The sequence below is a fragment of the Octopus bimaculoides genome, chromosome 10 (genome assembly GCF_046866305.1).
Source record: "Octopus bimaculoides isolate indiv1 chromosome 10, ASM4686630v1, whole genome shotgun sequence".
Lineage (NCBI taxonomy): Eukaryota > Metazoa > Mollusca > Cephalopoda > Octopoda > Octopodidae > Octopus > Octopus bimaculoides.
Window position 1 is genome coordinate 909,103 of NC_142937.1, and position 13,534 is coordinate 922,636.

The window sequence follows — 13,534 nt, forward strand, 5'->3', positions numbered from 1 at the left end:
TATATATATATATATATATATATACATATATATATGTATATATATATATGTATATTATATATATATATATATATATATATATATATATATATATATATATATATATATATATATATATATATATATATATATATATATATATATATAATAAATGCGAAGGTCTACAATATATACATAATATATATATATATATATATATAATATATATATATATATATATATATATAATAAATGCGAAGGTCTACAATATATACATATACATATATATATATATATATATATATATATATATATTAATAATTTTAGGGAAGAACCACCAAAAATGCAATTCAAACAATGAAGGAGATCAGACACCATCAAGAAAAACGTACTCTACAAAATACTAATTTAAAAATCTATAAAATCTAAAAGAAAAGTTTATAATCCATAAAATTCCATAAAATACTAGACTAAAAATTTAATTCAGTTTAGTAAGTTGATAAAAATGAAAGTGAAGGTAAAAATGAAGTTGAATATAACCTACATAATGGCGACTCGGATAAAACCTAAATCCTTTATACTTTACTGCTTTAAACAAAGCAAAAGTACATTAAAAATTATCAGGAAAGCAAGATGAAAATTGTTCTTACCTTGGTTGTCGCATTTTGAACCATCAATATGGTTTCCAGACGTATTCCAAATGCGCCTGCTTCATAAAACCCGGGCTCTGCAATTATTGACGGAAAAGAAAGACATGATAAGAAGCAAGTAATAATGTTGATTAACTCGCGCGCGCACAGACTCGCCTAATTGCTTTAAATTCACTAGACCTCTATTTAAAATAAACAGGAAATTAAGTGTATTGTTCAAGGACAAAACGCGGCACTTGTCCAGAAATCAAATCTACGACCATGCCATCGTGAGCCCAACGGCCCCAACAGCTTGGTCAATCACATTCATACATACATAGATCATACATATATATGCACATATATAGATACATATATATATATATATACATATATATATATACACCCATGAATATATACACATATATATGAAATATACATACATATACATACATATATATATATACACATATGTATAAATACATATATATATATATATGTATATATATATATATATATATATATATATATATATATATATATATATATATATATATAAATATTTGCATATATCCATACGTTTGCGGAGTAGATGGACAGGGACAACTGATGAAGAGAAATATTCTTTATGTTGCATGTCTCGTTTCTCTGTTTGTTTTTTACGTTGTTAAAAAAAAAGTTCGTTTTGTCTTCGTCTTTATGATTTCGTTTCTCATTGTGTTTAACGTTTTTTTTTTTTGTGATGTCCTGTACCCATATATGCATGTATGTATACATATAGATGTAGTATGTACATATATGTATGGATATATGCATATACTTATATATTATTTATATTATTATATGATCGAATGCCACGCATCCTTTTCCAAGTAAGTTTTATCTTTATATATATATATATATATATATATATATATATATATATGTATATACTTTGTAGGGCACAGAAATTCTTCCTGGAGCTGCAAACTAGAGCTGCATCCACCCTGAAGGGTTAGCCACATTTAAGTGGCAAATATACTTCACGATATATATATATGTATTCTCACTGGTTTAGCGGGCGGACCAGCATCAAACCTGAATGAGACGGTAGTCAGTTGCAGGGTTACACATTTACAACTGAGCGAAGTAAAGCAACGTGAAATGAAGTGTTTTGTTAAAGAACACAACACGCTACCGGTCTGAAAATCGAAACTGCAATCTTGCGATCGCGTGTGCAACATCTTAATCAGTAGACCACGTGCCTGCTGCGCGCGCACACACACACTATACATACATATAGACATAGACATATATATATATATATATATATATATATATATATATATATATATATATATATATATATATATATATATACATATAGACATAGACATATATATATATATATATACATACGTGTATGTAAGTATAAATGTCGAAACTTTGGTTGTATAAAAACCGTTGTGATAGAAATACTTACCATCGGATAGGAACATACCGACCATCAAAGGAGTAAGATGATAAGGCGGGTTTGAGAAACTGCTTGGACCTATAAATATAAAAAAAAAAATTATATGTCATTTATCTGAAACTGATGGCATGCTCTGTCACTACTCCGAGTTTCCAGCGACCGTACATTCATTCAGTTGCTTTGAAAGAGCAGAAACGTAGAAACATGTAAAAATTGAAGTAACGGTGGAGTAGAATATCTTCTTCGAATGCTTAAAGACTGCTACAAGTGTTTTATATATGAGTGATGTTAATGTTTACAAAGTGTAAACAAGAAGAAAAAAGGTGGTGAATAGATGCAGTGAGACTCGTAGTAACTATGAAAGAAAAAAAGTCGCGCTTCGTCGGTTGTTTATTTCTTTTTACCTTCATGAACACTGAGGTAGGATCCGATTCCGTGTCCGGTTCCATGCATATATTGTAACCCCACATTCCACAAGTGACGTCTTGCGAGGGCATCAAGTGAGTATCCTAAAATGATATTTATGAGAAGAAAAACCGATTTAAAAATTAGCGCAAAAAAAAAATAAAAGAAAGAAAAATTGCTGTAAAGTATCATATGAAATCATACGTTGTGCGATATTTTCAAATTTCTGGATATTATCTGTAAGAAAAAAAAAAAAAAACTGACACTCCGTCGGTTACGACGACGAGGATTCCCGTTAATACGATCAACGGAACAGCCTACTCGTGAAATTAACGTACAAGTGGCTGAGCACTCCACAAACATGCCTACCATTAACATAGTTTTCAGGGAGATTCAGCGTGGCACAGGATGTGACAAGACTGACCCTTTGAAATACAGGCGCTACTCATTTTTGCCAGCTAAGTGGACTGGAGCAGCGTAAAACAAGTGTGTATATATATATATATATATATATATATATATATATATATATATATATATATATTATCTAACGAGATCTTCCTCTTTCTGAGATGGTCGGGAATAAATATGAAGGTGATTATGTAATTGTTTCAAACAGAGTGATCATGTAGAAACTCCTCATTTGGTTCGTCTTCTAGACGGAGCACCCATGTAACCAATTGTCCCAGTAATGCTTACCAAAAGTAGAGCTCCAGTGCGTGTAAATCTATTAAGACGAGAGAGAGAGAGTGCTGGGAGGAAGGTAGAGACAGAGGACAGCGAAATAGCTATACATATATATATATATATATATATATATATATATATATATATATATATGTTCAATTTATACTTCTTTGAACGATAACATGTCCAGGCATTCGGATCTAGAATTAGAAAATCCAGTAGAACAATATCTGTTTTGCCGGAACCCCAGACAAAATATCTGGCAGGAAGATATAGTTCTTGAAAATATAGAATCTATTGGTGGAGATAATTTGAACTGCATAATGTTTCCAGATTCTAACTATTCCATCTTAACGACTGATCGATTCTTAGGAATGCTGTTGTGCCATACGGTTTATCACGGGCATCTAATTCTTAAAGAGCCCATCTCTCTTTTGGTGTGACGACAGGAGGAGATAGAGTAAAAAAGATAAAAGTGACACCAGTATTTTATTTATCGAACCCGAAGGAATAAAAGGTGAAGTTGACTTCTTCGGAATTTGAACTCAAAAGATATCGTATCTTTAACGGCTATGTTGACAAAAGTCATTTAGTAAAGTTGGCAGATTTGGTTAATTAGTCTGTCACGGAGAATGAATTTTCAATTCAATTCCTTTGTTGGAAACAACAGTTTATTTTTTAAATATTGACGATAATATTGATTTCAAATTTTGGCACAAGGCCAGCAACTTCGGGAGAAGGAGTTCAATCGATTATATCGACACCAGTACACAACTGGTACTTATTTCATCGATCCCGGCATTTGAACTCAGAACATAAAGACGGTCGAATAGCGCTAAGCATTTTGCCCGGCGTGCTAACGATTCTGACAGCTCGTCACCTTAATTTATGGCAATATTGAGACTCCATGCATTTGTGCATAATGAAAAGATATGTAGGAGATAGGCCAAGGAAGAGAAAATGATGTAAACTGATAGGATGGGTGTTAGCAGAGTTCCTAGAAGAATTTATTAACTAAATTGCAAGGAGATCTGGAGAAACCAACATTTCTGATTATTGCTGGTCGTCTGCGAGCAAGAAGGATGGAGAAGGCGGCTTTGCTGGTTGGCGACGAACAGTAAAAAAATGCTGAATGTCCGTAGGCAGAGTGTGGAAAAGAGTGTATGAATGAGAGAAGGAACATTAATGAGTTAAATAGAAGGTAAATGTAAGAAACTTCTATGTATGTACGTATGTGTGTATGTATGTATATACGTACATCTAAATACACAAACACACACATGCAGACTCACAGATACACACACACACACACACATATATATGATTGCTTTCTCGAGGCAGTCTGGCGAATGCAATTACACCGAAACTTCGAGTAACTGTCAAAACTTCGTTTTAAAAATAATGAGCTTATACTGTTGGGTATCGATTGACCATTCAATTGATGTTTGATCGCTTTTATATTTTTTTATACAACACTACATAAACACACACACACACACACACACACACACACACACACACACACACACACACACACACACACACACACACACACACACACACACACACACACACCTGTACCATACCAAAAAATAGAACAGACACTCTAACAGTTACTTCGAAAACATAACTTCTTCTACGACCGCTTCAATAACGACCACAAACGTTAACAACCACATAATTATAAATAAATGCTAAAATCATTTCATTAAAGAGGTAATTATAATTAGTATAATACGTAGGTGTCGTTTCGTCAGGGGCGTTTTTTTTTCCTCAAAATATTAAAATCTCGATTATCGCAGGAGTGGCTGTGTGGTAAGTAGCTTGCTTACCAACTACATGGTTCCGGGTTCAGTCCCACTGCGTGGTATCTTGGGCAAGTGTCTTCTACTATAGCCTCGGGCAGACCAAAGCCTTGTGAGTGGATTTGGTAGACAGAAACTGAAAGAAGCCCGTCGTATACATGTATATATATATATATATGGTGGTTGTCTACTCCTTAAACAGAGTTTGACCACCTCCTGCACCTACACCTTAGCCCTTTCATGGCGTCTGATGTGGCTTTTTAAACCACATATATATATATATATGCGAGTAAAAATAAATACAAAAAAGGTGGGTTTTTTTGTATGATTGTGAATAGAGGAATATATTTTGCTTAAAAGAGTTCCAACACTGTCTGTTTTTTATGTTTTATTTATATTCCTGCAGAACTAATGTGGGGTATAGAATATGGAATATACAATATATAATATGATATACAATATACAATATAAAATAAAATAAAATAAAAATGGATGGCACCATGAAAGAAAGTATTGAATGTAGATGAAATATTGAGTGTTCAATATAAAGGATCAAATATATAAATATATAAATATAAATAAATATATATAAAGGCGACTCGAGTTTCAGGGCTATTTCCCTTCGTCATGGCCGGTATGACAGACTTTATATATATATATATAAATATATATAGTTTTAGGGAAAATAACCAATTTTCAAGAACTCATCGATGAAAATCCACTATCACATATAGAAAAATTAATATTAAAAGCACAATAAATGAGTATAATATAAAGTAAAGTAAATATCATAAGATAAATATAATAAAAAGATTACACGTGTTTCATAACCAATTTTCAAATAGAAAAGAAATTTAAATCGATTAAAATCAATTGAAATTATCGAAAATAAGTTCTATTCAAAAATATAGCTACTCGTCAGATCGTAATTAGAACAATAATTAGATATATATCTCAACCAACAATAAGTACCAAATGAATTAATATGAAATACTTATTATATAAAGATAGAAAAATTATTTTAAAAATATCATAATATCAAAATAATAACCATTCAATAATCATCCCTTCATCCATAATAACATGTATATTATATACAAAAAACATTATTGAATGGTTATTATTTTGATATTATGATATTTTTAAAATAATTTTTCTATCTTTATATAATAAGTATTTCATATTAATTCATTTGGTACTTATTGTTGGTTGAGATATATATCTAATTATTGTTCTAATTACGATCTGACGAGTAGCTATATTTTTGAATAGAACTTATTTTCGATAATTTCAATTGATTTTAATCGATTTAAATTTCTTTTCTATTTGAAAATTGGTTATGAAACACGTGTAATCTTTTTATTATATTTATCTTATGATATTTACTTTACTTTATATTATACTCATTTATTGTGCTTTTAATATTAATTTTTCTATATGTGATAGTGGATTTTCATCGATGAGTTCTTGAAAATTGGTTATTTTCCCTAAAACTATATATATTTTATATATACTTTATCTATAAGGCTCAATTTAATTTTAATTTTTTATAAATTGATTTTAATTGAGTTTTTTACCTGTAATTTTGGATTTTGTCCCTAATAATATTATATATATAAATATATATATATATACTTGTATGTGCGTTTGTGTGTCTCTGTTTGTCCCCCCCACCATTGCTTGACAACCGATGTTTGTGTGTTTACGTCCCCGTAACTTAGCGGTTCGGGAAAAAGAGACCGATAGAATAAGTACTAGGCTTACAAAGAATAAGTCCTGGGGTCGATTTGCTCGACTAAAAGCGGTGCTCCAGCATGGCCGCAGTCAAATGACTGAAACAAGTAAAAGAGTAAAAGATATATATATATATATATATATATATATATATATATGTGTGTGTGTATATATATATATATATATATATATATATATTCATTTTTCATTTCATTTTATCTAGTTTCAGCTCATGAGCTGTCATTACTGTGGTGTTACACACACACACACACACACACACAAATATATATATATATATATATATATATATATATATATATATATATATATTTGTGTGTGTGTGTGTGTGTGTGTGTGTAACACCACAGTAATGAATATATATATATATATATTTGTGTGTGTGTGTGTGTGTGTGTGTGTGTGTAACACCACAGTAATGAACATAAAAAAATATAAAAAACAAAAGAAAGAAATAGAAAATGTCAGACAGAAACGATATGATGATACTGCTAATAATTCCCATAAACTTAGGATGTCCTCATATCTGCCAAACTATTGTAGCGAAGCGACCAATTACTTTCAGCTTCAGTAGTCAGACAGCCCGCTGGCAAGATGCTAAACACAATGTGCGGGCTGATGGATTACACATATGATGTATTTATAAAGTTATATTTAAAAATTGGTTAGAAGAGGTCAGATGTGTATAAGCTGACATATTCGTAAACGTATATACAGTTCATGCAGGTATACACACAGAGACACACACACACACACACACACACACACACACACACACACACACACACACACACACACACACACACACACACAAGCGCTCACACGCGCAGCAAATTTTATATATATATATATATATATATATATATACATACATGCATATAGTTTATATATATGTATATGTATGTATGTATACGTATATGCATACACACGCATGCACACACACACACAAACATATAAATATATATTCACAAATGTATATACGCACATGTACATACATGTACACATATGTACGTACACAGTTGCGCAAATTAGAATAAAGCCAAAGTTTAGATAATATAAAATAAAATTCAAATAAAAATTTTAATTCAGTTGAAATAGGATAAAATAAAGTTTAAGGATTTATAATGAAATATAATTAAGGACAAAAAAAAAATAAAATAAAATAAGATCTCAGATCAATGATGTTGCAAGAATAAATAACATTTAAAATAAGTCGAAATATATGTAATTTGACTGGTACATTTTTATTTTTATTTTTGCTACTACAACGTATGTTTAAATTTAGTTCTTCAATTTTAACCTTACGAATATTTTTGTATCATATAATTGCTAAAAGTTCAAGAAAATTTAAGATAGACCCAAAAAATATTGGGTTATAAATTATACCTTTGAATTTTAGATTAAATAAACAGTCAGCGAGAGAGTTACTTCGGAATAATCATCCTTTTATCTCTATTGCTAGGAATATTAAAAAATCTAAATTTTCATGGCGCTGCTGTGTTTCATAAACTTAATGGTACTTTACAGTATATAAATTATAATTCCAACCATTCTAAATCTGTTTTAAATTGTCTCGTTAGAAATATGTTAATTAGAATTTCTCAGCTAATGAAAGAATTTTTAATGATAACGTTTCCTATTACAACTAAGCCTCGATGAGAAGTGGCTGTGATGAGAAAATAATGTCTTTAAAAACCAAACTCTAAACTCCCACTTGATCAAATAAATGTACTTTTTAAAACTAATACAGCTTCAAAGGTAACATTTACGAACTTAAAGGATAAAATACTAAGACTGCCTCTATAACTAAAGATAGTTTCTATAATTCAAAATCTCCAATTATGAAAAATAATTCACTTCGTAAAAGTTTTAATTACAAAATTCGAGAACAAGGAAGTGCATTAGTAAATAATAAACCGAGTGCTAATAACTCAGAAAGTTCACTGAAAACTAGTATTAATATTAATATTGTGTCTAAGTATACAAATAAAGCACACAAACCAGTTGATGTACACGAAAAAAATAGTAATAACGGTAATATTAATAATATAAAAGCTTGTGCGTCTGATAGAAATACTACTTTTAATCAGTTCACTGAATCTAGACGAGTTGATAGAGTGGCAACTCTTAATACTATATTGTGTAGAAGAAATAGTAATGTTTATGTTGCCTTCACTAATGATACTCTCCAAAGACATGGTAATAGAAGAAGAAAACAGGAAAAATAATATTACATGGTACAATCTTCCATTCTTCATACGGGTAAAAACATTCTGTGCTGAGAATGTTCTTTAAAATTCACAAAAATTTCATCCTCACCACTAATACAGTTAAATTCTTAAAAGACAACTGTCTAAACATAACTTCGTGGCTACGATAGCAATATTCATGCTATAAACTGAACAATAATACTAATAATGGCTTTAATAGTTTTATATCAAATTTAGCCACTCTGATGCTTAAGTCGAACTACTAAAACGAGTACGAAGACAAAACTTTAAATAAATGGAAAAATGAAATGATCAATCACATAAAACAATCATTCACTGCAATATTTCTTATAGTAATTATGCCACTAATAGTTTTCTTGTTGGTCTCCAAACCTGTGCAGGCCCGAAAACTGAAGAGTAATTTGTTTAAAAATGATCAAAACGTTAAGAACAATGAATTCGGTGTCACTGATAATTTTTCGTTAAAAAGTTAAGTGTCAGCGAAATAATGTATATAAATGTGCGGTATAAGCTCATAATTCAACTCAGTTTAAATCGATTTAAAGGTTTTATTCGCATTATCACTCAATCTCTAATGAAAAACTTGAAAACTCAACCTCTCTCGCTGGATACATATTTAATCAAAAATTCAAGAGGGTTATTCATAATTTAAAATGAGTTGTCTTAAACTCTAAAATTTATCCAGAAGATAGGAAGGATCGTCTTCTTTGTACATGGGAAGCACCAGAGATTTTGAAGATTACGAAACAATAACCATGAATTTGTTATTTAATGCAAGCAAACATTTTCTTAGACTTTAAGCAGTTTCATAATTCAAAAAGATCATAGGGTTAAAATTGAAGAAATAAACAGTGAAACAAATCATACTAAGAGTAACTGAGATAATAGTAATTCTGCCGATATAGGATAAATTACGTACAGTGTGTTTGGACTTATTTTCCACTTATTCATTTTGGCTTCATCAATGATTTGATATTTTAACTTCTTTCTTCTTTTAGTTTTAATTTAATTTTAGTTTGACCCTGAATTGTTTTAAATTATAATTCTTTTGATCAATTTTTATCTTACTTTCAATTTCAATTTTATTTCAATTTAAACCAATTTTATTTTAATTTAGGTTTTACTCTAATTTGATTTTTCGTGTGTATATATGTTATCAGCATGCCTGTGTTTATATGCGTGTGTATATATACTTGTATTCTATACACACACGCACAAACACACACACACACGCATAACGTGTGTGTGTGTGTTTGCATAAGTGAGTATATGCTGGTATATATACATTAACATACGCAGCTTAGATTATATCTATTTTTATGTCTGGCTATATAAACGTCTCCATTTATGTATGTGTAGATATATGCTTCCATTTGTGCGTGAATATACAATTTGATACAAATTTATTTTTTTAGTGTGTGTATATGTGTGTATATGCGTATTTCTTTCTATGTCTGTGTGCGTGAATATATATACGTATATATATATATATATATATATATATATATACACACACATATATATATATATATATATATACGTGTGTATATATGCGTGTGTATGTATGTATATATATATATATATATATATATATATATATATATGCGTGTGTGCGCGCACACACACACACACCTACACACACATACACACACACACACCAACTACATATATATAGCTTACAGATATGTGAGTTTATATGCATCTGATCTCTACTTCGTCTTATCTATTTTCAAATATAATTTTATAGATACATCTCATTTGTAATTAATCAGCATGTTTAACCTGCAGCCAGCTGCCTGACTATTGAAGCTGAAATGAATCGGTCGCTTCGCTGAGCACAGTCTGTCAGATATGAAGACATTATCTGTTTATGCGAATTTATTAAGTCTCATTCTATCGTTAGTGGCTTTTGGGGTTTAGCCTTGCTTTTTATACTCATTACTATATTATTAAAATATAGCACCAAAAGACGACAAAGGAACGACAGAAGAACTGGAAAAATACACACACACAACACACACACACAGACACACACACACCACAACGGGCTCAGGCATGCTGAGTGTCTCATCTGTTATTGACTAAATATCATCACAATTTCAACACCTTAGGATATATATATATATATATATATATATATATAAAACAAATAATAAATGAGTATATGCATATATACGTACAAGTATGTGCATACCTACATCTACCTGTATATATAGGTGCATATCTGGGTACAGGACATTGGAAACAAAACGTAGACAAAAAAATAATAATAACCAGAGTACAGAAAACACACAGGCCACATAGAGAACATTTTCCTTCATCAGCTGCCCCCACAGGCGTTTCGAAGAGATACATACACCAGTAACAATGAGTTTTCATACGGTGAAAACGTATTTGACAAAACAACACATCATATACAACTATCTTCAAAATGTACATATGATTATTATTATTAATAATTATGTGGTCGTCAACGTTTGTGGGTGTTATTGAAACGGTTGTAGGAGTAGTGAAGCTTTTAAAATGTCAATGCTATTGCTTGTTTTAAACTTTTTTCTTCTATGATTTGCTCTTGGCGTTTGCCATGGCGAATAATAAACTTTATGCAAAATAACACTTGCCACAGCATTGAAGTAATGAAAACTTTGAATTTAAGGAAATATTAAAATTTCAGTTCCAAAATCTGTGGATATTTCCCCCGAGCTTTAGCAGCTGCTCAGTGTTTTGTACACACACACACACACACAATTGTAAATGACATTGCGGCCAAAAATAGACAATCATAGATTTTGTTGTTTAGTCAATAATTCTTGTATATATATATATATATATATATATATATATATATATATATAGAGAGAGAGAGAGAGAGAGAGAGAGAGAGAGATAGAGAGAGAGAGAGAGATTGATGTCTATTTGCGTGCATGTTGCGTGGGTGTAGATGCAGGTATAGCCGAATGGTAAAGAAGTTGTATTTACCATCTCGAGTATTTTGGCTAGATTCCACAGCCTGGCATTTTACGCAAGTGTATTCTGCCGCGGCCTTTCTTAGTAAATTCAGATGAAAACTCAAAGTAACGGTATTATCACAGTTTGCGTCATGTTGTCTATCTGGGAATTAAGGGATTAAGGATACACTTGTCGTTGGAATACTCGACCACTTTTACGCTAATTTTCCGGCACCAATTTCATCGGTAAAACCGTTAAAACCGACAGAAGATCAATAAATGTATGTGGATGTGTCTGTAGATGTGTGTATGTAAGTGTATATGTATGTAAGTGAGAAGAGGGACAAAGAAGTTATCAAACGTTTGTTTGGCAGTAACTGGTTGTCACTATCGTGTACATACTCTATAGATTACATACCTGGTGTACCAGCAATGAACTTCTGCTCAGCCAAGTCAATAGCACCCATCAATACTCTTGTGTAACATTCCTATTATTTGGAAATAAAAAAAACGTACTGGTCAGGACATCTTTTCAAGAAAAATGTAAACACACACCTATCTATGGTGTTTACGTTTACAAACCAAACAAACTTGTACTCAGTCTCATGTAGGAAGCAATTCTGATTCACTCCTCTCATACAAATTTACCTGTTGAGGCAATATTAGGATAGTAGATGAAGCAGTGTATCTGCTACTTACCAGCCAGGCTGATTGTTATTGATCGAAGTGGTCAGATTGTTGAATATATAGCTTTCCAAAATGCCATTATTGCTCGTTGGATTGTTATAGTAGAAGGGGAAAAAGTCACGAACGTCATTGAATCTTTCGGCCGCGGATTTGAAGAGGCAGGCAGTGGATTTCGACTTTAAGGAAGTTATCTCTACTGACAACGACGTGTTAATACTTCACTTCTCCAGTTAAGTGATCTTGCTGGCTATTTTAATATATTTTTATAATCTGCAATTTCAGAATCCATTCAAATATGAAATTGCTTTGTCGACGTTGCTCCATGTTACCGGAGTATCTTCCACGCCATAGGCCCACAGTTTCCAAACGAATTTGGACAAGAATGTGGAGTTTTTCCTGTTCCTTTGTATGAATCAGTTTAGATGATGGTAATATCGGTTTTCGAATGTATTTACAGTCAATCAAAAATTATGTTCGTGTCCATTCAATATTGTTTTGTCAATTTCCTCTCCGGTTCGAAGTGTAAGTTAACCCTTTAGCTATCAGATTATTCTGTTATTTATTCACATTTTGAATTAATCATGGAATATTATGTAACTTCAAGAGTTTGATGTTGTGGTAGTTTATTTTTAGAATGACATTGTAGAATAGGTGCGAGGGGCTAGAAATGGCCAATTTGAACATAAAGCAGGTAGAATATTTTGGCAGGATATAGCCGGTTGAAATGCTAAAGGGTTAATCAATCCGTTCAAAAGTCAATTCAGATAGTAAGTGCGTTCTCGATGTAGTTAACCTCAACATTGAGAGTTCTACAGATTCTACAATGCAATGAAGTGTCTCAGTTATTAAATGGTTTCACAGCACTAAAAACAAATCATCATTTCTTTATCATTCCATCGCTTGAACCCATTACTAGTAACTTATTGAACCTCACTACTAAGCTGGGTCCGTCTGGGGT

General features: G+C 31.2%; 1 protein-coding gene across 1 annotated transcript in view; it reads right to left on the reverse strand.

Annotated features, from left to right (window-relative positions):
* Window positions 1-584: 584 nt before the first annotated feature.
* LOC106867290 (xaa-Pro aminopeptidase 1) overlaps window positions 585-13,534 on the reverse strand; it is a 67,492-nt gene continuing 54,542 nt past the window's right edge. The window contains exons 17-20 of the mRNA XM_089358284.1: window positions 12,308-12,377; window positions 2,466-2,570; window positions 2,071-2,139; window positions 585-706 (exon numbers count right to left, since the gene is read on the reverse strand). Of these exons, the coding sequence (XP_089214410.1) occupies window positions 600-706; window positions 2,071-2,139; window positions 2,466-2,570; window positions 12,308-12,377 (351 nt within the window). The 3' untranslated portion in view covers window positions 585-599. The remainder of the gene's footprint in view (window positions 707-2,070; window positions 2,140-2,465; window positions 2,571-12,307; window positions 12,378-13,534) is intronic.